General features: G+C 35.2%; 1 protein-coding gene across 1 annotated transcript; it reads left to right on the top strand.

The window, feature by feature from the left end:
• The first annotated feature begins 1,501 nt into the window (after positions 1-1,501).
• On the top strand, positions 1,502-25,873 carry rbl1 (retinoblastoma-like 1 (p107)). Its single transcript, XM_056460529.1, has 22 exons — positions 1,502-1,765; positions 4,079-4,212; positions 4,493-4,693; positions 4,776-4,840; positions 6,144-6,272; positions 6,535-6,680; positions 8,837-8,901; positions 8,990-9,176; positions 10,901-11,067; positions 11,453-11,565; positions 11,652-11,755; positions 11,978-12,115; positions 14,353-14,517; positions 14,809-14,944; positions 16,162-16,386; positions 16,478-16,674; positions 17,651-17,827; positions 18,256-18,327; positions 18,478-18,562; positions 20,264-20,436; positions 20,531-20,695; positions 23,500-25,873. The coding sequence occupies exons 1-22, from the start codon at positions 1,607-1,609 to the stop codon at positions 23,668-23,670; spliced, it is 3,174 nt and encodes a 1,057-aa protein (XP_056316504.1). The 5' UTR covers positions 1,502-1,606; the 3' UTR covers positions 23,671-25,873.
• Positions 25,874-26,983: the final 1,110 nt, after the last annotated feature.

Genomic DNA, 26,983 nt, shown 5'->3' with positions numbered 1-26,983 from the left:
ACTGCAGCATGACTTTATATTCTATACTGTACATTATTTCTGTTAAGTGACAAGACTTTTGTATATGCAAAGTCTGACCTTACTGTCCTAATTAAATCATTAAAAATCAAGGCATGATCATATTTTGGTAAAATAAGCGTAATCTAGAGGCCTTTGCCTTTCATATAAGCCACTTCTGACACCAAATGATCAACTAGAAGTCAAGATATTATTTGTTGTTCCTAAAACTTGGATATCCAACAAGACTTTTGTCAGGTAGTGTATAGTAAATCAAACACAATAACTACAGGGTGTCTGCGGGGTCTTAAAAAATCTTAAATTTCAAAAACTAAATTCTAGGCCTTAAAAAGTCTTAAATTCACTGAAATTTTGTGTTGTAGGTCTTAAACCATTTTAAGCAGGTCTTAATTTTCCTCGATCCAAGTAAAGCTACCCAATCTGGCCAACATCCATCCAATCACCTGCAATCCATCTTAATAAAATCAAGGGGAAAAAACTAAAAACAATTACACAATTCCTCATGATAATAACAGCATTATATCTCTACATTATCTTCCATTCATACACAAATTATTTACAGAAGGGGGAGTAATATAATATTTATAAATAGGCATGAAACTTAAGGTTAAACATTAGGTTGAATAGAAGTTATACTCAATCAATATGCAACAAAAACCAACAAATAAGTATTTGTCTCCAGAATAAATATACTTTTAACAATGTTAAACTTGCCATTTTTTACATATAAAAAAGAAATATGTTTAAAAAAACTGTATACAACTAGAGTTTTCTTGTTCCATTAGAAAAGTTTTCATTCATCAGTCTTAAAAGGGTCTTAAAAAGTCTTACATTTGACTCGATGAAACCTGCAGTAACCCTGAACTAGAAAAGCTGGACACTATCGACAAATATCATATCAAATATCATATCATACGTTTAGTATGGTTCAAAAAATTTTTACACATTGATATATTGTCATTTATATTTTGTTTGTTTGCATAAAATAACAGAAATTGTGCCATATTTTATACCATTTCATATAACACAATATGGGAGAGTGGTTTCTTAATATTTTTCCATATATCAAGCTAAAATATTCTATCTGTGGATTAATAACTACATGTAAAACATGAATATATAATTAGAAACTGTTAATTTAAAAAGTACATCAACACATATTCACGTATAAATAATGCATGACACGTAATATAAGATCAAACAAGCAAACAAACGATAAAATAATCTTGCAAAGACATTCCTCATTATCTTTGCTCTTAGTGTACCACAACATAACACACATACCTGCCTAAATGAATGTTTAATTTGGTCAGAAGTAACGTTAAGAAATGTTACGGTGTTTGGTTAACTCTGAACTCTCGTGCGGAAGTTTAAATCCTCCATGCTGCCTCTGTAGCCTTTGTTGTTGTAATGGCGTCATCTCACCCTGTTCTCCCATTGGCCGAGAGGGGCCAGTTTTCGCGCCATTCGAGTGTCTCGGCATTGTGGGATAGCATCAGGAGGTCAGCGGCGCTCCGGGTCAACTCCGTGTTTTACCCGAACACATTTTTATTTGAGGACATTTACCGGATTTTAACCGATTCCAGCAATGCGTGGGGATGAAACGGATACGGAGTCTGTCAGATCAGCCGATGGCTCGATCCGGAGTAATTTCGAGGCGCTTTGTCAGGAGCTCAATATGGACGAAGAGACGGCAGCTGAAGCGCTTCAGAACTTCAAATCCATCTGGAATACTTACACACTGGAGGTTTGACTTTAAATCAGGTTCACACGACAAGCTAATGACAGAAACAGATTATATTTTATGTTTGAATTCTGCAATGATCAAAATGAACAGTAAATTTGTGTAAACAAGAGGTTCCATTTAATGTTATTGCGAAATTTTCTGAAGTAACTAATGTATGCTAATGTGATAAGAGTGTCCAGTCCCGGTATACAGTAATAATATACGTTAACGTTACTGTATTGAGTAATTAATGTTTTTAAACTGTGTTTTCAATGGTGTAAATACCGATATCTAATTCCATTGGTGTGCATTGTAACCACAGAACAGTGTAAAAATGCTAAATATTCATTCATGTTGTCCCAACTCAAATCGATTTTAGATTAATTGTTTTTACAAATTTAAGTGGATTCAACATAAAACATTTAGGTTGTCCCAAAGCTCATTTTAAATAAGTAGTTTGAACATGCAGCAAAAGTCAATTTTTTTAGTGTACTCAATAGTATTCAAATTAATAATGATAATGGTCGGATCATATGTCACATTATGAAGCAATAAATATATTGTTGTGCTTCTAATATGATTGAGACTCATCTGATATGTCACATGACACAAACACAAGGGGAAGTCATTTACGTTGAAGGGAAAGAATGCAGTTTTTCTGTCAATTTCCTACCGAGCTCTGTATATGATTAATAGATATTGATAGTCTGTTAATTAAATATACAAGTGATGTTCTGTTTATCAACACTTAATTAAGTCATGAATTATTTATTATTAATTAAACTACATGAGATGTGATTAAATGTTACTTGAGCCCTGTATATATAAAGAAGTAACTATGCTAAAGTTATTTGAATGTCCAGTCCCGGTATACAGTAATAATATAACGTTACTGTATTAACTAAATAATGTTTTTATCAGTGTTTTCAAGAATACAATGGCGCATCTACCACAATACATATAAAAATATCTGATTTTATTGGTTTGCCTTTTTATAACCACAGTACAGTGTAAAAAAGTTTGCTGGATTTAACACAATTCCTTCATGTTGTCACAAATTGTGTTGTTTCAGCTCATTTTATAGTTTGAACAAGCAGCAAAAGTCTTTTTTTGAGTGTAAGTTACTCAAAAGTATTCAAAATGATAAAGATAATGGCCGTGTTATATGTTACATTATGAAACTAAATATATTGTTGTGCTTCAAATATGATTGAGATTTCCCTGATATGTTACATGACACAAACACAAGGGAAGTCATTTACGTTAAAGGGAATGCTGGGAAAGACTGCATAGTTTTACTGTCAATTTCCTACCGAGCTCTGTATATGAATAATAGACATTGATAGTCTAATTAAATTAAACTAATTTAATTAAATATACAAGTGATGTTCTGTTTATAAAAACTTAATTAAACCATGTTTATTTATTTTTTAATTAAACTACCCGAGATGTGATGAAATGTTAATTGAGATTTTTAAATATAAAGAAGTAACTATGCTAACGTTATAAATGTCCAGTATCGGTATACAGTAATAATATAACATTACTGTATTAACCAAATAATGTTTTTAAACAGTGTTTTCAGGAACACTATTGTGTACCTATCAAGGTACATATTTAAAAATGTCCGATTCTATTGGTGTGCCTTTTTATCACCACAGTACAGTGTAAAAATGCTGGGTTCAACACAATTTCTTTTGTTATCGTAACTCAAATCGATTAAGATGGCCTAACTGTTTTTACAAATTTAAGTGGATTCAACGTAAAATGTTTATGTTGTCCCAAAACAACTTAAGAATTTTGTTGTTTCAGCTTATTTTAAATAAGTAGTTTGAACAAGCCTTCACGTGGGTTTCCTCCGGGTGCTACAACTCCAAAAACATGTGCTATAGGTGAATTGGGTAGGCTAAATTGTCCGTATTGTATGTGTGTGAATGAGAGCGTTTGGATGTTTCCCAGTGATGGGTTGCGGCTGGAAGGGCATCCGCTGCGTAAAAAAATGCTGGATAAGTTGACGGTTCGTTCCGCTGTGGCGACCCCAGGTTAATAAAGGGACTAAGCCAAAAAGAAAAGGAATGAATGAATGTTCATATTGAAATGTTAATAACAGTATAACGTTTGTTTTCATTTTACTTAAACAGAAATACTGCATAAAAACAGATAAACCTGAAGGTGAACAGTTATAATCAAATAGACAACATGATCATGATTTCTTTTTATTTTATTTTTTTTTATAACACATTACTTTCTGCAATGTTTTGATCATGTTGGATATTTAGAGGCCACAGATGTATTCTACTGTCTTGGTTTATAGGCTGTGTTTGGTTTTCTTAGGGTGATGTCATGCACTGGCTGGCCTGCTCCCTGTATGCTGCCTGTAGGAAGAGCTCCATCCCTACAGTGGGACGGGGTGTGATGGAGGGCAATTGTGTTTCCCTTACAAGGATCTTGCGCTCTGCAAAGCTCAGGTAAGGATCTCAAAGTCTCTATTTAAAGTTTGTACCTGGTATTATTGTATTTACTTTGTCTACTTTTGAGCCGATCAAGAATTCTTAATGTCAGGTATAAACATGACCATACAAATATTATACCTGTAGGATGAGCATAATTTACTGTCATTTAATTTTATTGCACACTTTTAAAATTAAGAAGAGAAACAAGATGGTCAATTGTAAGAGCATTTATTCCATTTCTGAAAAATCAAAGGCCATGTATAATAATCTGAATGTTCTATTGTCTTTCCTCTAGTTTGATCCAGTTCTTCAGCAAGATGAAGAAATGGTCAGACATGGCGAATCTCTCTCAGGACTTTCGCAGCCGCATAGGTCGACTAGAGCGCAATTTTGAAGTGTCGACTGTGATTTTTCGTAAATTTGAGCCGATATTTCTGGACATGTTTCAGAATCCTCAGGGTGAACCTCCTCGCATGCCTAGAAGCCGCAAACACCGGTAAATCTGCCTGCTTTTTCTTAATTATGCTTTTGATCCAAAAAGAACATTTAAACAAATATATATGCTTCTTTCTTTGTAGCCGTCTGCCATGCCACATCAGTGATGTCTTCAAGTTCTGTTGGACCCTCTTTGTTTATACAAAAGGTAATTTGGCTGACAGAAAATTTCCCTGTACTCTTTAGATAAGACTACTGGCACAATCATGGTTCAAAATGGTTAATTGATCCAATAAGAATTAGCCTAGGTTTTTTTATCTATTATTTTACCAGGGGGTCCTGGCCAAAAGAGATGCATATCTCAATGGGAAAAAACATAGGCATGTTCAACATGTTTTCTCATCCTTAAGGCATCTTGTGTGGAAGATGTGGATTTGTTTTTAAAATCAAATATAATCGTATTAAATTTTTTTTTTATAAATAGTTGTATTTTAAAAAATCTGTCTCTGCAAAGGCTGCTTACGAGGATTTCTCTTCAAGAGTTTAATAATAAGAAGTCCATAATAAAACATCCATAATAAAAAGTGACCTCTGGGGGTGAATAAAGGCCTCCTGTAACAAACCAATGCATTTAAGTAAAATATGATATTATTTTATTACAAATCAACTCAATTTGAGGTTTATTGTCATTCTGCTACATGTATGAACCTACAGTGGAATGAAATGTGTCTCGCAGGACCACAGTGCTACATGAATAATCATAATCATAAATATGAACACAACACTGGACGTAAGCAATTTCTAAGACAGACTATACAAGTACTTTTCGCAAGACAGAACAATGTTGTGCAAAAGAGGTATTTTAATGTTGAGGAAAACAAGTGGTGCAACTTGATTGTGTGGATTACATTCACAAGTAAAAAGTGTTTTCCTTATTGAGACATTCCAAGATGGAGTTTAGTAAAAGGTCCGGTGCATCTAGAGGAAAGTGTGTTTCTACAGGTGCTTTGTCAGGCCCACTCGCCTGTGTGAAGCCCACTTCAGAAATAGACAATGTTTTTCAAGAGGTATGGTGTGATTGTAAGAAAGTGAATGAAAGAGAGTCATGTATTTCTTGCAGATGGCGTATAACATACACGTAACACCATTAATGCAGCAAAAATTTGTCTCAGGTGAAGCTAAATACTATTAAATACTAAATACTATTTAAAAAATATGGAAAACAATTGTGATTTGAAGCTTTGACGTTGTTGTAATTAGATTTTTGCAATAAATGTTTTTGAATCAAGACTTTTATGGTCACCAAGGCTGAATTTTCATTTAACAGATGCAGTTAAACACCGTAACATTGCGATATATATCATTACAATTTAGTCTAATTTATTCCATATTTTTATTGTTAACGTATGAATATATTATTTAGATATGTCTAATTTTGACTGCTTGTGCTCAAAATCTTTTTGACTTATAGTTCATACTGAGCTCATGGCATGAATTCTGCTTTATTTCAGGTAATTTCCACATGATCGGAGATGATCTGGTCAACTCCTATCACCTCCTGCTCTGCTGTCTGGACCTGGTGTTTTGCAACGCTCTCATGTGCTCCAACAGGAAAGATCTCATCAATCAGAATTTCAGAGGTAAAGGTCACCCTTTATTCATCTCAAAATATGTTTGCTTGACTTATTGAGAGGACAGACAAAATTACAAGTGAATCCATTGATTGTACTTTGTTTTGAAATAATTTAGAGTGTTTTAAAGCATGCCTGTGTTTTGATTTACACTCTTCAGCGATTCTTAATTTAGTGTCTTTCCTCCACCGTGATATTGCATTGTGTTTGCTTTGTGTCTTTAAAAACAGGTAAACACTTCACTGAACATCTGTTTTTCACCTTTCTGTAGGCCTGCCAAAGGACACAGAAAACCTGAAGGAGATGCCCTGTGTCATTGACAAGTTGTGTGAACTGCATGATGGGTTGGTGGTGGAGGCCAAAGGCATAAAGGAGCACTACTTCAAGCCCTACATGAAGACCCTGTTTGAGAAAAGAGTGAGGAATATTCACACACTTTTACACCCTCTATTAGAGCTACATGATTCACTATAGGGCTGCATTTGCCGGGTCCCACCATGGAGGTTAAACAAGTTTCATGTAAATCTGGATCTGAGCAAGCATAAGAAGGCTGGTAATTTTCCACAAACATATCAACAAGAAGTTGCTGACTTTAAAAATGTGTATCCTACTCATAAACCTATATACACAGATGGATCAAAAAAGGACAGTCATGTTTCTGCAGCAGTAGTAATGGGTCAATCACACTACGGCATTCGCATTCCAGATCAAAGCTCAATTTTTACAGCGGAAGCAAAGGCTCTGTTTTTAGCTTTGGAACACATTAAAAATGCTGAAGAACACAATTTTATTATTTTGTCTGACTCAAAATCCTGTCTACAAACGTTGAATTGTTATAAACTGTAGCATGCCATTATTATTGACATTTTTATCAAAGTAAATGAACTATAGAGAACGTTTTATAATATCGTTTTCTGCTGGATCCCAGGACATGCTGGATTATTTGGAAATATACAAGCCACCAAAACAGCCCTTACAAAAAAGCTAAAAGAGGACAAAATCCCACCTTCGAGTTTAAAGCCACAAATAAAAGGCTATATTCTAAACAAATGACAAACAGAATGGGATCAGTGCTCAGAAAATAAACTTTTTGAAGTTTAGCCAGAAATAAGAAGAAAATCTAATGTGTTTTTTAACTCAAGACACGATGAGATTGTTTATATAAGATGCCGCATTGGACACACGAGACTCACACATGAACATTTACTTAAAGGAGAAAAACCACAAAAATGTCAATATTGCAAAAGAAACCAAACTGTTAAACATATTCTTGCGGAATGCCCTATTTTTAATGTTATCAGACAACAGTTTTTATCTGGACAGACTTTAAATGAAATTTTTTTAAATGTGAGTCCTTCCATTTTTATCAAAAGTAAACCTTAAAAAACGTTTTAGATTTTATCTTGTATATTATAATTATTCTTCTTATTATTTATGTATTTTACCTTGTGTATTATTTATTGCTGTTGGTGACTTTTAATTGTTAGAATATTTTTATAACTATAGAAAAGTGGTATTTATAAAATGTGGTAAACTTGATCTGTTATTTTTGCCTTGACATGGCCAAAGAAGCTGAAATGGCAATAAACTCAAAATTCTCTCTCACTATAGGGCTGCATGATTTTCAGAAAAGAAATAGCGAGTTTTTAATATTTTTGTTCTCCCTTAAATCAAAATTACAATTTGCGATTTACTACTATTTCATAAAAGAGCTACAGTGTATTTAAAACCTCTTAAGCATTGGTTTTAATGAAGAACATAACTGCAGTATCATAAATAAAATGTTAACCTTAACATTAAACCTTTAAAAATTCAAATACACTGTATACTATTGTACATCATTGAAACATTAGATAAACAAATGTGTGGTACCAGTCTATTCACATAATAAACCACACATTGTGCAGATATCACAGATGATCCGTGACAGGTGCAATGCAATTACAATGCAAATCCAAGTAGATCCACTTATTTGGTAAACAAAGCAATTCTCTCATATAATACATATATTAAAAGACAGAAAATATTACTTTAATATTAAAAATATTAAACAGTTTATAAAAATTATAAACTGTTTTGTAACTAAGTTATATGAACATTTTCATGTTCGTCAATAATATTAATGAAATGTATGTTTATTCAGTTTTTAAATGAATTTACACACAATTACACAAGTAAATAAACTGAATGATGGGCTTAAAAAATCTGCAGATTTCTGCGTGTGCAGTTCTTGTGGGCCTAATGATAACCTACATTTAAGTTGAAACAACGACAGCAAATGTTTTTGCCTTTTTAAAGTGCAAAGAACATGAATAATTCTAAACCAAAAGGTCAACAAGAAAAGCTTCACATCTAGATAGTGTAATTCTTTACATTGTTCAGGGTAATGTGCTTTCCAACTGTCAGAACTATCAAAAATTATATGCTTGTTGTCATATTAGATAGTGCATTGAAATAATCACTGCTTTTGAAAATGGTGCCCTTTCATTTCACGAGTTCGGTTTAGAAATGATTAATTGCGCAGGCTTAATTCAGTATTTTATAGCTTTTGTTTTACCTCCTTATTTTCCTAGATGTTAAAAGGTGATGTTGAAACTCTGACTGAATTACTGGACACTCCGAATTTCCAAGATAACAAGTAAGCACGTTGAATTCTTGAATGCGTTGTCTTTCAATGCAAAAAGGTATGCAATTTAATGCTTTTAAAAATATTTGTATCTTTTCAGCAAAGCTGTAAATCGGGAGTATGAGGAGTTTGTTTTGACTGTGGGGGATTTTGACGAGCGAGTGTTTTTGGGGGCTGATGCGGACGAGGAGATTGGCACACCGCGCAAGTCCACCGCTGAGCCTCCGTCAGGTCATCTCTCTGCCCGCATGCAGGTGGAGAACAACCTTCAGCAGCACTTTGAGAAGGTACGGAGGATAGAGTAGTTCGATTAACAGTGATTGTGCAATTACAGAATATACTAGGGGTGAGACGAGATGCTTACTCCACGAGACGAAACATTGGGTTCATGAGAATAAGACAAGGCGAGATTTTTACAGTATTTAAAAAAAATCTTCAATGATGAAATGTATAAATGGAAATCGTCTTTTATTCAACTGAACAAAAACCACAAAATGCAAAACCATAGTGGTGCTTTTTTTTTTTTTTTTTTTTTTTTAAATAAATTTGTTATGAATGTTATTTTATTGAATTCTATGCAGTAAAGGACATGCAAACACTTAAATATGTTGCTAATATTTGAATGGAAAATAGTCTCCTTATATATATAATTTGAATTAGAGAATATATGCATGGAATGGAAAATAGATTTTTATTCAACTGGAAAAAAAATCACGAAAGGCAAAACAGTTTAGGTGCTTAACGGTGCTGTATGTGAGTTTTAGACTCTTCTAAAGCATAGAAATACCATAATGTTTACAGATATTTAAGAAACATGCTCAGTAAACATTTGTTTATCTGAAAAGCAATGTTGAAGTCAGATATTCTGCTTTGAAAATGCTTTACGTGCCAGAACAGCTGTCTTTGTTTTGGTCATTTAACCTGCGCAATGCCAGTTATTTTTCAGCACCCAGGGTTGCCTTGGCGGAAAGCCATGTTTTTCATTCATTCAGTCGGGAAGGCTCTCAAAGTGTGTGTCTGTGACTAAAATGTGACCTCCGTTGGACAGTAGCAGCCTCAGAAATGAGATACAGATTCAAAGTTCCACATAAGGCTGTTAGCAAACAATATAAATATTATGACATAGAAACATTAAGTGTGCAGGTTACATTGTAACTCTGTGTCCTAACAACCAGATGTTACCAGATTTGCAGTGATAAGCAATTTGGCTGTTTGCACCAAACAACAAAAATTGAAATGCAGCCATTCAGAAGCGCAGAATAGTGCACTTATTGCACTCCAATGAAATGGTAAGGTTTATATTCTAATTAATAGATTTTAAAATTCAAACTCACATCATTAGCGTTTAACAGTGAATAAAGCTCATGAGATGTACCTGAGGTGATCATTGTCAGTTCTGTTTTTCAGCTGTAAAAAGTAGAAGCCAATTCTAAAATATTTATTTCAGGTGTTGGTTAGGACAAAAACTCATTTTAATATGGAAAACATTTCTTCTTTCACATGCCATTGTTTTTTATTTAGAACACTATTCGGTTGGTGTCGTCAATCTGGCAACCTGCGCTTGCATTTTTTTTAAGCAGGTGTGCAATACCTAGTCTAACCAATGGGTGTCAAACTTGCATACTGCATCTTTAAAAAATAGCAATGAATGGTGATACTGCACACAAATGAGAGAAACTTCTTTTTACAGACAGTATAAACCTGTTCGGTGATGACGTCACGAGTCTCTAGGAGTTCACTGTGTGTATACGTGCACACAGAGATGTGTATGTCTGGTCCTTTACTGACTCTGTAGGTGTAGACAATTTAAAGTTAGAGTTAAACAGCCATGTGTGTGTGTGGCTTATCCTGTCGCAAAATGCAGCTAGAAGTCCTACAAGAAGGTAATAGTTTAAGGTGATGAGATCCAGTGAGATTAAATCACAATGAGATTTCTCATCACACCTCTAGAATATTTAGAATAATTAAATTGTATTTATTTATTTTTCATCATCTTCCTGTTTGTGTCCAGACGCGTTCCCTTGCTCCCTCTACTCCTCTAACGGGTCGACGGTATTTAAAGGAGAAGGAAGTGCTGGTCACGCCTGTTTCTTCAGCCACCCAAAGTGTGAGTCGACTGCAAAGCATGGTGTCTGGTCTCCGAAACACACCGAGCGACGCTCTGCTCCAGATATTTAAGTAAGTGTCTGCAAAAACCAAAACATGCAGTTTTAGATTTTGTCTTCTAAGACTTGAGTTTTCTTTTGTGTGTGTGTGTGTGTGTGTGTGTGTGTGTGTGTGGGTTTTCTGCACTTGTTTTTGTGTCAGATGTGGACACAATTGTGTACAGGAGACTGTGTATTATCAGGATGTTGCTGATGTTAAAGGCTTAAAAATCATACAGAATAAGCTTATTCGGAAAGAAAAACTGCACAATTCTCTGTAAGGGGTAGGGTTGGGGAAGTGCCATTGAAAATACAGTTTGTATGTTATAAAAACAATGCAAACCTATGGATTGTCCCCACAATTCACAGTATTAAAGCTGTATGTCTTCTTAACCATTTGTCATTTTCTGTTCTAATAGTTCCTGTTCTCGAAACCCCACTGAATCCATTCTGAATCGAGTGAAAACCTTGGGGGAGAAGTTCAAACAGGCCTACACTAATCCCACAGATGACCTGCCTGGAGCACATATGGGTCAGATTCACTGTCGTCTAAAATTATTGACTGTTATGAAAGCATTATGTGTGATCATGTAAATAAGTGCAGACTCTTGTGTGTAGACTTTGCAGAGAAACGTCTGAAGCTGGCCGAGATCTTGTACTTTAAAATCCTGGAGAATGTAATGACTCAAGAGATGAAGAGATTACAGGGCAAAGACTGGGCAGTAAGTCACATCATTAATATTATATTTGGTATATGCTTGATATATGCAATAAATGTGTATGGAAATATAGTTTTTCCACTTGTGTTTTTTTTTCTAAATCAAAGAGGAATCGGTTATGTGGAACATCATGTCTTGCAGCAATGTCTTATTTTTATAGCTCTCGCTGTCTGCTTTTGTGCAAGATTGTAAGCTCTTCCTCTCTCACGTCCTGTTCTCAATCAGGTCCTGTTGGAGCAGGAGGTGCTCCATTGCTCTCTTTTGGCCTGCTGTCTGGAGGTGGTGCTGTTCTCATACAGCTCGCAAAGAACTTTCCCCTGGATATTAGACATCTTTCAGATCCCACCTTTCTACTTTTACAAGGTACTGAACAGTGTCAATATAGAGAACAAAACCTGCAAAAACAAAAAATAAATCCACAAATTCCTGTATGAATAAATATATAAAGAATTAATAGTGCAGGCAAATAATTAAATAAATGACACCATTGTTGGAGGAATAGGAAAATGCTAAACTGATAGTTGATCCTCCCGCCTTCAAATGTTTATTCCTTTTTGAACGTAGTTCTGCATTTACTTTTCCTCAGCTCAACATGCTAATGAGAGGGTGTCTATCAATCTTTCGAAGGGGGTCTTTATGCCATCATGGGTTGATCGTTAAAAAAATGTTTGTTTTTTTTTGACCGCCTTTTGATGATTTAAAGACACCCTCTCATTAGCCTGTTGAGCTGAGGAAAAGTAAATGTGGAACTACGTCCAAAAATAAATAAACATTTGAAAGGGGGAAATAAACTTTAGCATTTTTTTTTTTTTAATTTATCTGCCCACACTATTAATTATTTATATATTTATCAGAATCTGTTTTATTGCCAAGTGTGCTTATACACACAAGGAATTTGTTTTGGCTACAGAAGCTTCCAGTGTACATAAACTGACATAAGGTTTTTATTTATGCAGGAATTACAATATATATATATAGATAGATAGATAGATAGATAGATAGATAGATAGATAGATAGATAGATAGATAGATAGATAGATAGATAGATAGATAGGCTGGGCGATAAAATTGATATTTATTGACTAAACACTTTTGTCAGTATCAATTAAAAAAGATTCAGTATGTAGTTTTGGTATGAAGCGCTATAGTTTTATTAAAATGCAGCTGCTGAGCGCTTGCCATGGAAGCAGTCCCAATAAGCCAAAGTTTGTCATTTCCAATGGATGCGCTCGACTTGCATATGGGAGCGATGCGCATGTGAATTGCACACATTTTCCAGCCACACCTAGTTGAAAGCATCTGAACTTTTCAGAATGCCGCAAACCCATCGCGATTCATGTAGTAGAACTAACCAATCTGCTTCACACTTTTTATGGAATATAGACATTTCAGTAACGGTAGACTGATTGCCAGAAACAAACACAGTACACCCAAACACTGCAGTGCTTTTTACTTTTCTTCATAAACTTGCATCGGAGCTGTTTGTTCATTTGTTATCCTCTGAGAAAATGCTTGATGATTGCCTAGTTACCAGGAACGCCAGGGGGACGCGAACGCAAAGTCCATTAAGAATGGTCAAGGAATTCATGTGCACGTGCTTGTCACTTTAGGCCACAATAACAACACATGCAAAAATGATTGTGAGGAGATTGTAAATAAAAAATTACTTAAGGATGTCGCCCGAGTGGCGTTTCGGATTCTTTTCCTGTGCATCCCAACCAATAGCAGCCCATCTGGAAATTTTTTAGCATAGGTGTAATGTAGTAATTTAATTTCGCAATTTGTAATGTTGCAGTATGTATTTGAATAATGATGGTTTGTTCTTAAAAGCTCAGATTTGATTATCATAATTTGTGTTGTTCACAGAGTTCGAGATTTACAGTTTACATTCTTCAGTATTTACACTTTATCATTGCACACACTTTTTATTTATCAAGAGTGTCTTTAACATTTCTGTTTATTTTATTATAAAGAGATCAGATATTTTGTTTAAATATTTTTGTTTTTGACTATTAAAACTATTTGCCTTAGTAATGTTGGTAAATTAAAACAAACTGATTAAATACATTTTAAAAATCCTAATATTCCTAAATGTATTGCTAAAAAATAATCAATAGTTATCGAAATCGAATGATATGAAAAATCTATTGAGATTTATTTATTTATTTATTTTTTTTGCAATATTGCCCAGCCCTAATATATATTATCTTGTATATTTATTTAATTGCGTATTTATTTATTTGCATATTTGTGGATTCATTTGTTTATTGTTTTATTTATGTAGACATTTGTGGATATATTTATTTGCATATTTATTTATTCACATATTTATTAATTTGTTTTGTTTATATGGACATTTGTGGATTTATTATTTATTTATTTGAGTATTTATTTATTTATTTGTGGTTTTTGCAGGTTTCGTTCTCCATATGTCAGCTCACCTGCGTATTTTAGTATGTTTTTTTATTTAATTAAAAAAAAATTTTAATCGCTTTGGTTGTGTTTTTAGTGCACTATTGCATCTCATTGCAGTAGATATCAATGCGTCACTAGAATAAAGATCACAAACTGTTGTAACTACGCATGATGTGTTTGTGTAGGTGATTGAGGTGTTCATCCGCTCAGAGGAGGGTTTATCCAGAGACATGGTGAAGCATTTGAACAGTATAGAGGAACAGGTGCTGGAAAGCAGAGCATGGACAAGAGATTCAGCCCTGTGGAACGCTCTTAATAAGGATAACAATAAAGTTCCCACTGTAGAAGAGGTAGGTACAAGACAGTACATGTGCACACGCTTCTTTATATGCTCAACAGATTACTCTATTTAGATCATGGGTCTCAAACTCAATTCCTGGAGCGCCGTAGCTCTGCACAGTTTTGCCCCAGCCCTAATCAGACACCTGATCCAACTAATCAAGGTGTTCAAGACTACTTTAGAAGAGGGTTGGAGCAAAACTTTGCAGAGCTGCGGCCCTTCAGGAATGAGTTTGAGACCTGTGATTTAGATCATTGGATTATTTCAATGTCTAACGTTTATCTGTGTTTCTGTTTTTAAGGTGAATTTTCCTAGCAATTTTGATACGGGCAATAATGCAGGTGGTCCCACTCACCTCCCATTGGTGGCGCTGTCCCCTATCATCCACCCTCGCCTCAGGGAGGTACGCACAGGCCTGGGCTCCAGCGCGCGCAAAGGTATCATACTTACACACTCCAGCTAAATTCGGTTGTCAGTTCACTTTTTACGACTTAATCCTCTTCTGTACATGCATAGTTTAGTAATTTAGACAATGACAACAACATTGGAAAACTGAATTTATAAATGTATCATACTTTAGATGGATCTCTCTTTGCATGCACTGTGCAAGAAGTATGCCACTAGAATTGTAAACAAGTCTTTAGTTGAAGTAATCATTCATTAAATACTGGCTTAGCACTATTATTAGGATATTAACTGTTTATTAGCACTTGTCGGTTCTTAGTTAATGGTTTGCTACTAGTGTAAATTGTAAATTCAAATAAAGTATGAATTTTAATATTGCAGCTTAAACTACAACCCTAAATTGATAGAATTTAGCTCAAATATTATTCAAGACAAGTGAACAGTCAGAAATAACATAAGAACAAATTAACAAATTACAAGTATAGTAAAAATTTGAGCACCCCTCTCTGGCTGCATAATTATGTACTCTTTCTTTATAAGAGAAGAACGGTGAAATGGCATTCAGTTTCTAGTGAAAGCTGTATAATGTCATGTTTTTCCAGACAGAAATAAATAGTGTAGCAGTAGGAGATTAAATTGAGGCTAAAAATGTATATATCTTTTAAAAGTATTTTGTGTGGATTTCAAAACCTGTAGTCACTTAATTCTGATTGGTTACATAAAAAAATTTGATTTGAGTGACTCTGTGAATCTTAACCATCGTGACATTCATGAAAAAAGGTTATTTAAGATAGCTGATTGCTAGCTTCTCCTTATTGTGAACCTGAAAGTAGCAACATGGGAACCTCAAAAGAACTTCCTAATGACCTAAAAAGTAGAATAATTCACCAACATGATTTAGAAGGATGCAAGAAGCTATCACAAAGGTTTAAAGTCTCTGTCTCCACAGTCAGAAATATAGTAAGAAAATGGAAGGCCACAGGAAAAGTGCTTGTGAAGGAAGGATGTGCTAGACCAAGAAAAATATCTGAAAGGTAAAGAATGGTTAGAATGGTCACAGATTACCTCCAAAGAGCTCCAGGAATATCTTGCTGCTAATAATGTCATTGTACATCGTTCCACAATTCAGTGCACTCTTCACAAAGAACCTATATATTTTCCTTCTCAACTGTTTGGATTCACAAAGCAAAACTCTTTCTGCATTATATAAGATGAATAAACTGAATAAGGTTTCTGCTTTCTTTCCCAGATGTCCCTCAATCCCCCATCTCTCTCCATGACCGCTACAGCTCTCCAGCTGCTGGCAGCGCAAAGAGACGCTTGTTTGGTGACGATGCTCCGCCACAATCCCCAATAAAGAGGATCTCCGTCACACCCATCAAAATCATTCCCAGCGGCATTGAAAACCAGAACACCACAACTGTCCTCTCCATGGCCACTGGAAATGGCCAGCAGCTCACCATTCCACTGCCAGGTATTCTTCCTTCTCTTTTATTTCACATTTATTCCAAAGAAAAAGTTTCACAAAAATAAATGTTGATGTGCTGGTGTTGCGTGTTCTTTAGTAGTAAAGAATGAAGCAGGCAGCATCACAGTCATCCAGCTTCAGGCCAGTGATATGAATCCTCTCACTGCTCAAGTCTTACTGACCGCTTCCCCGAGCCGGCCTGCTCCAGTCGCTCCAGCCATCAGCTTGGACACACAACCACCACCAGCCAATAAACCACGCCGCACGGGCTCTCTCGCACTCTTCTTCAGGAAGGTGAGGAGAATAGTGTTGCTGACTTCAAAATTCTAGTTTTATTTAGTTTTTTGTTTGAGTTTGTGTTGTGGTTTGTTTTGTTTTGTTGTGGTTTTGTTGTTTGGTTTGTGTTTTAGTTTGTTTTGTGTTTTGTTGTAGTTCTGTTTCGTTTTGTTTTGTGTTTGGTTTGTTGTGGTTAGTTTTTTTGTTTATTTAGTGTTGTGGTTTTTGTTGTTTGGTTTGTCGTGTTTTGGTTCATGTTGTGTTTTGTGGTTTGTTTTGTGTTGTGGTTTTGTTTTTTTTTTTTTTGTGATTTGTTTTATTCTTTATTTGTTTGTTGTGGTTTTTGTTTAGTGCTTTGTTTTTTTATTTTTTTTTTTTTTCCAATCAGAACAAATCTTTCAAATGATAATATGGATACTATGTTTGATCAGATCCTGCCATACAAAGATTTGTTAAGGGGAACATATCAAAGATCGAAAATTTCTTGAGAGGGATTTTAGATACGTATAAATAAAAGCACCACAATTAAATGAAAACATTACATTTCTTCTTGACCACTTTCCCCAGTATGAAGAAATTTTATAGGATTATTGTACTAAGGAAAGGGTCAGTACTGCCATATTTATTAGCTACTTTTTAAATTTTTATTTATTTGTTTTTTAATGCACCTGTCAATTTTGGGATTTTTTTTTTTTTTTTTTATTATTATCAATGTTTTTTTTTTTTTTTTTTTTTTTTTTTTTTTAAGTTTACATGAAATCAAAACTAACCATGTTAATTTAGTTAGCTCACTTTGCTAGTTTTGTGGAAACACAAAATGTTGCAATATAGAAATGTATATTTGATATACAAAAATATATTAGCACTTCTTACTATAATCAATCACGCAAGTATAGTGAAAAACTGTATTTTTTTAAATCTTATTCTTCAGCAGTGTCTTGATTTAAATATGGTGTTATTTAAAGTGCATATGTTCTGTTGCTGGTCCTTTCAGGTTTATCATTTAGCCAGTGTGCGTCTGCGAGACCTGTGTCTGAAGCTGGAAATCTCCTCAGAGCTGAGAGGGAAGATCTGGACGTGTTTTGAGCACTCTCTCCTGCACTGCACTGACCTGATGAAGGACAGACACCTGGACCAGCTGCTGCTCTGTGCCGTTTACATCATATCAAGGGTACAGCTTGTAAATGCAGTAAAACATTAATATTTTCAAATATTGGTCAAAAGTTATATTGTGATGTCTTGCGTTTTAATTTCATATTTATTCATTAAATGGTTTTGCTATGAAAATAACCATTGCTGCTGTTATAGTATTATTAAAAAATATATGATATGACATGGCATGATATGATATGAGTAAAAATTTAAATAGATGTTTTCTATATGAATATTTAAAAACAAAATACTGCATTTTTGGCATAATTACAGCATCTTGTTAATGTTGAGGAATAATGTTGATATGCTTATTTGCTGCTCAAGAAACCTTTTATTGTTTACCTTTCATTTTTTATTAATGTATTGTTTCTAATTAAAAGTATTCAGTTCTTTGACAAATTAAAAACATTTATACAAATCACTTTTTATACAATCAATTTTCTGCAGATCACAAAAGAAGAGCACACTTTTCAGGACATTATGAAATTCTACCGAACGCAACCACAGGCCAACAGTCATGTGAGTATCAACTGCCTTTCTAAAGTCTTTCTAAATGGCATAGAAATGCTTTAATACACGCAAGTGTTGAAAAACTTGGTATTTGAGCTGAGAGGAAACACAACTCAGTCTTTGATATACCCACATCAACCGTGTTTTGTGTGTTTGTAGGTGTACCGCAGTGTTTTAATAAAGAGGCGTCCCAGAGTGCAGCAGGCCGACGAGAACATGGAAGTCGATCCACCAGCAGACCAGTGTAAGGACGATATAGACCAATGTATCTGTCTTCTCAAAAATAAATAAATAATTCACAGTATAATGCAGTGGTGTTCAGATATATGGAGCCAATTAGATGTTTCTTTTTATTTGTAAGGGCATGTTAAATATAATAAAGGTGTCCTTACTGTCACCTTAGAATAATGATGAAAAAGATGATTTGTAAATATTGCTATTTATTCATCAATGAATCATGAGGAAAATCTTTCATGATTTCCACACAAATATTTTAGCATCACAGCTGTTATTTTACTAATAACAAGAAATGTTTCTTGAGCACCAAACTCATATTACAATAATTTCTGAAGGATCATGCGAGGGCTGTATGCTAAAATAAAATCTTTGCATCAAATAAATAATGTTTTAACTAATCCTGGGGAATAATTAACTGTTAATTCATTAATTAATTAATATTAGGAATGCAATGATTAACCGATTTCACTATTAACTGCACTTTAATTTGACATGGTAAATTAATCAATTGTAAAGGCATTTCAACCTCGCATTTCTGCACCAAACAAAACTGCTGCAGCTGCACGAAGTTATGCCATCTGTGCACTATTTTAAAATTCCAGGCTTGTATACCGAGGCACACTGGATTAACTATGGCTGAGGCTATTAACTAAGGGCCATCCACATTGCGTCTTTTGTGTGTGCAAGTTTGTTTGTTTTTTCCTGCTTGTATATTGGAAGTGACATGCACGTGGTTAAAAAAAGACAAGAACTGACCATTCAGCTGCATACTTTGTATGAAATATACACATTTCTACTCCAAAGAGAAAAAAAATATAGAAAATGAAAATACCAAACAACCTCATATATAGTTGAGCGAAAGAGATTCAGCAGCCTTTGACTACTTTTGTTCTCTTTAAATGGGAAATACTTTGCTAATATGATGCTTAGATTTACATTAGACATTAATACTGTTTTTTTTAATATTTATTCTTATATTTATTTATTTATTCCTTGTTCTGTCATTTATTTTGTAAATAAATATGTAAATAAATGTGTAAATTATTACTTGTGTTTAAATGCCAAAACTTCTTTTTTTTGCCAAAGAGAAATGGACTATTGTTTTTTTTTTTTATTATTATTATTATGTGCTGCATTATTTTGGTAATAAACAACACTTTTTCTAAACTAGAAGTGTTTTAAAATCAATGAACGCATAATAATCTTGATAACCGTGAAACCGTAATTATTCTTCAGACTATAATCGTACAACCAAAATCTATAATCGTTGCACCCCTAATTAATATATATTTAGATGTAAAATGTACATGTATAGAATACAAATTATGTATAAATTTAGTATGGTTTTGTTTCTATCACATAATACACACACATTTATTATGTCAATACAAACTTTCATATTGGATGCTATAAATTGCCCAGCACTAATTAACATTCTAAATGATTGATGAATATTTATTTGTTTATTTATTTTTATTGTATTATTTTTTTAAACTTAGTATTTTTAAAATAAACTTATTTTTACAGTATTTTTGATCAAGCAAATGCCGGCATAGTGAGACTTCAAACAAAAACATTACAAATCCTACTGACTCTAATCGAATGATTAGTTGTGTTTGTTTTATTTATTATATTATATTTATTATATTATTTGCCAACAATTTGCTTGCATTTAATTGCATCAATTGTTATTTGTTTGTGTTCACAGCCAATGAGAGGACAGATCAAGCAGCCAATGAGAGGATCGATCAGGCTGACAGAACACAGGCTGTCATCGAATCAGAAGAAAGAGGGGATCTCATCCAGTTCTATAACAACATTTATGTGTCAAAGATGAGATCATTTGCTTTTAAATATGAACTTTCCACGCTTGATAACAGGGTTGGTTTTGTTGTTTTGCTTCATTATGTTGTTGTATGCAAGTGAAAACAGGATTTTTAATTCACACTCTCTTTCTCTGTGTTTCTCTATAAAGATGGAAGCTCCTCCGTTATCTCCGTTCCCCTCAGTTCGGTCTCACACTCTCTCTCCTCGCCGTGTGTCTCAGAAACACTCCATCTTTGTGTCTCCTCATAAAAACAGCTCCAGTCTCACGCCCAGCACTGCATACACATACAGGTTCACTGGAAGCCCTTCAAAGGTTGGTCAAACTGAGCATGTGCAGAAATATTTCTGCAATAGTTATTTCAGGATATTATTAATATATTAGGGCAGTCAGTCGAATATTTAAAATAATTAGTTGCATGACTGCCATGAGTTAACCTGTGATTAATCGCAATTTAATCACGCATCTGTTCAATTTTACATTAAATTATTGTAATGTTGCATTTTGAAATTGCATGACAACAACATCGGGGACTAAACTGCACACGGTATAAAAGGAAACTCAACATTGTGTTATAGGGATGCACTGAAATGAACATTGTTGGCCAAAGCATAATGAAGCACTTGGCAGAAGACCAAATACCAAAAACTTTTCAACTTTTTTTTTTTCTCCTCCCCCCATATATTCAAATATGTTTTTTTTAATATTACAGTTCAACAATCAAGAAGTTTATATTGAGTCTCTTACATTTCCATTTCCTGTTTCACCAATGTACATGGTTCCATCAAAAGCAAGGGCACAACACAGTGGTTTTTCATTGCTGATTTTTTTAAATGTGTCTTTTTTTATTTATTAAGTGCACAAATAATTCACTGTCCAACTTTGTCCATAAATGAATCAGCAGTTTTGAGTCCATTTAATATGGCAGTTTTAGCATCTTTTATTTGTCAGTTGACTAAACAAATACACCAGGCTAAAAAAACAAAAAAAACAACTTAAGTTTAATCAGTATTGCACAAATTTATATGACTTTTCTCCATGAATTGCACAGGGTTCCCACTCTTTTTGAGAGTACTCAGGCTAGAGTTTAGATTCTCTGCCTAAAAGTTGAATTTTTTTTTTTTACTGTCTTTCAATGAGTTTTGGTCATTATCATTATCACTTTAATTTAGCGTGAGCAGCGGCAAAATTAGACCCAGCGCCGAAATGATCATGGCACTGCTGCTTCAGCTCTGCTCACTGTCTGCATTGACACACTGCTTCAGCTTACAGTATGAAAGCTCTCATCTGTTAACATGAACTCTGGAAAAAAAAAAAAACATGCGCTGCTCAAGGTCTGCTCGCGCATACGGTGTGAAAGAGGCGAAAAAAGGAGACTTGCAGGATGAACGGACACATGTCATGAAGCAGGCTTGCCATGGCAGAAAAAAGATGATAGTCAGCCTTCAGTGCCCTTATTTGTTATGATCCATTCTGAATAAACAAATGCAGTTTACGTGCTTCGTCCTTGTTGCATATTAAGATAAACCTTAACTAATTTCTGTAGTTCAAGCAACTCTGAATTGTAGTTGAGAACGTCTGCTATATCGTCCCACATATTAAAAAATTGTCGAGTTAAAATCGGGCTCATAATTACAGTTATTGTGTTGGACCGGGTTGAGCTCTGACACAAGGTGCTCGGGTAGGGTCGGGTTTCTTTTTTTTTGGGCCCGATCTAAGCTCTAGCTCAGACATAAGGGTTTAAGGTCTGAGAAGTACTTAAAAACAAACACAGGTCATTGAAAGTGCTTGACTTTAATTTGAAATAAAATGTATGGTGTTATTTTAACAAATGGGCTGTGCTGCTATCAAAAACCCAACAAAAACCGGAAATCCTTAATAAAAATCTTACATTTAAATCTTGTACAATTATTTTTATCAATATTTCAGAAACTGCATTTGAAAATTATCAGTATTAAATTGAAAACATTTTATGAAAGTTCTTTCAACATGACTATTTGAAATGGTCAATTAGGGCGTTCTCACACTAGGTACAGTTGCCTTGAACTGTGGCGAAGTGCGATTGTTCCCGCTATTAAAAGAAGAAAAAAAAACCCAATGACTGAATGTTTTGAATGAGAAGCTGTAATGTAGCCATGGCGCGATGAATTTTGGTGTGGCGCCCCGCCATGGAAGAATGAATGTAGCGGAAACCATGCAGTGACACACAGTCAAATATTTTGCAGAACAGATCCACCACTTTTGACGCTCATAAATTATCATAAAAGTCCTCGTGCTGCACGTATTAGGAGGTTTGCTGAAGGTGGCAGCTGGCGTTCAGCAAGGGGTTTGTGTCTTTTAAAAAACTATGACAGTTCGTGTTCATTAAAATGTACAAATGATCAATAAATCGATATGAAACAGTCACTTAAAAGTCGCGTCTTCAGTTTCAGGCTCAGGTGTGCTTTGCAGTCGCACTACAAGTGTACCGTGCCAAAGCCCAACCGAACCATGCTCTAACACGCCTCTTCCAACAGCACTAGGGTTAGCCAACTGAACCGTGCCTGGTCCCAATTCAGAGCACTCACTCTTGTCAAACAAACTGGCACACGGTTCGAACAGTCTAGTGTGAGTGCACCCTTCTTGACATTTTTAACATAAACATTAGGTGTAAGTGACATGTTACGAAGTGATATTTGTTGTTGTTATGTACAGTTGAAGTCAGATTTATTAGCCCTCCTGAAATATATATACATAATATTTCCCCCCTTAATTTCAGATTATTGGAGAGATTTTTGTGTTTAAATATCTAATTTCTAATAACTGATTTCTTTTATCTTTGCTATGGTGACAGTACATAATATTTGACTAGATAATTTTCAAGATACTAGTATTTAGTGACATTTAATAACTTAACAAAGTTAATTAGGCGAGTCATTGTATAACGATGGTTTGTTCTGTAGACAGTCAAAAAACATTGCTTAAGGGGGCTAAAAATATTGACCTTAAAATGGTTAAACTGCTTTTATTAATTTCATTATTATTATTCAACTTCTGTATACTGTATTTGTAAACCCCTCATTTACAGTGAGTTTTTGCAGTTCTGGCTGTGCATCTAAAAGTTGCCTGTTTGTCTTCAGGAGCTGAGTGACATAAACCAGATGATCCGTCAGGGTGGCGTGAGCAAGAAGCGGGCTTTCACCATGGAGGGCGATGAGACCGAATCTCCGTCTAAATGTCTCCGTCAAGAGAACGACGACGTGCTGCTCAAACGCCTCCAGGACGTGGTCAGCGAGAGAGCTAGTCTGTGATCTGCTTTCATTGCAGACCTGATTATTATTATTATTTTAAAAAGCCAAAAACTGAACTTGAGTCCAGGATGTAGAGAGAGATGTGACAATTATTAATTATGTCGCAGAACAATAACACAACCAAAAAACCAAAAACATCACGTGCAGCTCGAGGATCATGACTGATGTTTTTAATCACAGCAGAAGTTGAGGGAGATCAGTATGAAGTGAAAGGCTTTAAACTGAATCAAGCAATCTTTTATCATGCATTTTTCACAATATGCATCATGTTTTTGTAAAGAACGCCTATTACAGAGATATTCTGTAGCTATTCCAATCAAAACTGAACTTTTATTTGCAGTCGAGGAGTTGCTCTGCCTCAAATATTTAAAGGATTCTCACTATTTTTATTTATTCTCTCATTCTGTATCAACACAAAAGGAGGATAATGCAATGGTTTGTATTAAGTGCTTTTTTAATTCAAGGGTTATTTGGCATAATATACTGGGCACACAAAGTTAAATCTGTCTTTAATGCATTTCTGCTAATCAAATGATCACATTTTTGCAAGCATCCTGCAAATGATCAGCGCAGCTCTGTATTCAGATGTGTGGTATCTACACCTCTCACTTAAGTTCTTGTATTTTCACTTAACAGATTAGTTTTCTGTTTTTAAGAGATTTTTTTTAAAGAGTCATGTTTACAGTGCATTTCACTGTTTTGGTATTAAATTTGGTGAATTTCACCATCATGGTGTGAGTGTGTGGTGTACAGTAGCTCATTTAATACTATGATTTACAGTTTTGCTGATCATTTTTTTTCTCTTCAGTTAATATTTACTATCATGGGCGCCGCTAGGGTATGGGGAAAGTTCGGGGGAGGGAGAATTTCATAAAAGGGGGGTGGGGGGTGGTGGGACCTCGTATGATTCTTAAGAGCCCACGCCGTTTTGGTGCCCCAGAGTTACTATTAGGAGCCCAATTAACCAACATCGCCACCCCCACCCTCCCCCCTGCTCTTCACTTTTGTCTGTGACACCATCCCAATATGCTCACCTAAAAGAGGCGGGGGGTGGAGTTTGCGCCATTCTAAGGGCCCATCTCGTTTTGGGGCCCCAGAGTTAATATTAGGGCCCCAATCAACCAACGCCACCACCACCACCTCCCACTCCCCCTCCTCACATGCGTCCATGACACCATCCCAATCTGCTCAACCCTAGGGAGGAGGGGGAAGTTCAGATGATTCAAAGAGCCGACACCGTTTTAAGGCCCCAGAGTACTATTAGAAGACCAATCAACCAATGCCAAACCCCTGGCCCCCCGCTCTTCACTTTCGTCTGTGACATTACCCCAATATGCTCACCCAAAACGGCCGGGGGGTGGAGTTCAGATGATTCTAAGGGTTGGCATTTTGGGGGACCAGAGTTAATTTTAGGGGCCCAATCAACCAATGCCACCACCACCTCCCACTTTTCACTTGCGTCCGCTACTCCATCCCAATCTGCTCAACCCTAGGGTGGAAGTTCAGATGATTCTAAGGGCCCTCACTGTTTTGAGGCCCCAGAGTTACTATTAGTTGACCAAACAACCAACGCCACCACCTCCCACTCTTCACTTTCGTCTGTGACACCATTCCAATCTTCTCAACCCTAGGGGGGAGTTCAGATGATTCTAAGGGCCCACATCGTTTTGGGGCTCCAGAGTTAGTATTAGTGGCCCTAACAACTAATGCCAAAACCCCACCCCCCTTACTGTCATAGGGCCTGCACCGGCCAGTGGCGCCCCTGCTGGTCATATGCTCAACAGGATGGCAGGTTTTCTTCAGATCATGTGCTCCGGCTATCAGTGCTTCTCAGTATTGTCGGTTATTTTTATTCTTGCACAACCCTTGTATATTGTATCCGTTCATGTTTTTCGTCTAGCTTGGTTTCTGATGGCCAACACTGAGTATTGCTTTGTAATCTGTGTTTTGTAATATAGCAGTGGAATATTTTGAGGAATATTCCATTTATGTTTATACAAACTCCTATTTTAAGATTTTAAATCATTTTGTTTTCCCACAACATTCTCCTTCCTGCTTTTATTTGATTAAATCTGGAGACGTTTTGTAGTTTAGGTTTTTGTAATTGATGCTTTGAACAGACTTTTGGTCTGTTCCACAATCAGTGCCTTAGTATGTACATAATAATAAAATAAAACATGTGTTGTGCTTTCTCCATGAAGAATTGTTCAATTCACATTCATTTCAAAAGAGCGTTTACAATGTAGATTGTGCCAAAGCAGCTTAAAATAGAAGATTATAGTAAATTGAAACTGAACTTTCAGAGATTAAGTTCAGTTCAGTTCCGTGTGGTTTAATTTTCACTGCTGAAAGTCCAAACACTGAAAAGAAAATCCATCAATGTGCAGCTCCTCTTGAGAGAAACCAGGCTCAGTTGGGCACGATCATGTCTTCTCTGGCCAAACTTCTTGTTCAGAGCTGCAGTGTAGGTGCTGGAGAACGCTGGATGTGCATCGTCCTTGACTGAAAGCTGTTTTGTAGCATCAGACTTCTAAAAGAATAACATCTAACGTTATTTTACGTGTAAAACATGTAATATAATGTGTGTTTACTGGTAAACACTGATACTAATGGAAGCACCTAAATGCTTTAATTTACTTTAAATATTTACTCAAAGTAAACTCTATATACAGATAATATGCTAATGAAAATTAAAGACGTAACAAAAAGGCGGTGTTACATGGCAAACTGGAAGTGATTAAAAAATACATTTACATAAAATAATTATGAATTATTCATTAATTTTCCTTCGACTTAGTCCCTTTATTCATCAGGGGTCGTCACAGTGGAATGAATCACCAACTTATTCAGTATATGATTTACACAGTAGATGCCCTTCCAGCTGCAACCCAGTAATGGGAAACATCCATACACACTCATTCACACACATACACTACGGACAGTTTAGTTTATTCAATTCACCTATAGGGCATGTGTTTGGACTGTGGGGAAAACGCCACAAAGTACTAACTGGCCCAGCTGGCACTCAAACCAGCAACTTTTTTGTTGTGAGGTGACAGTGCTCACCACTGAGACCCCCGGTCGCCCAAATTCTTTATTATTTTGTTCATTAAATAATTACTTAATTATTATTAAATAATTGTATAATTAAAATAATAACAAAAGCAGGGTGTTACATTGTAAACTGGAGATGAAAAGAATACATTTACATAAAAGTATTGTGAATTATAAACGGTTTTTAGACCGATTGATCTTCATTGCATTTTCTCAAAGCCTTGATTGCTTTGTATATTAAATAATTATTTAATGTTAT

Source organism: Danio aesculapii, chromosome 6 (assembly GCF_903798145.1).
Source record: "Danio aesculapii chromosome 6, fDanAes4.1, whole genome shotgun sequence".
In the NCBI taxonomy this organism is placed as follows: Eukaryota; Metazoa; Chordata; class Actinopteri; order Cypriniformes; family Danionidae; genus Danio; species Danio aesculapii.
This window is presented reverse-complemented; position numbering and strand designations above follow the sequence as displayed.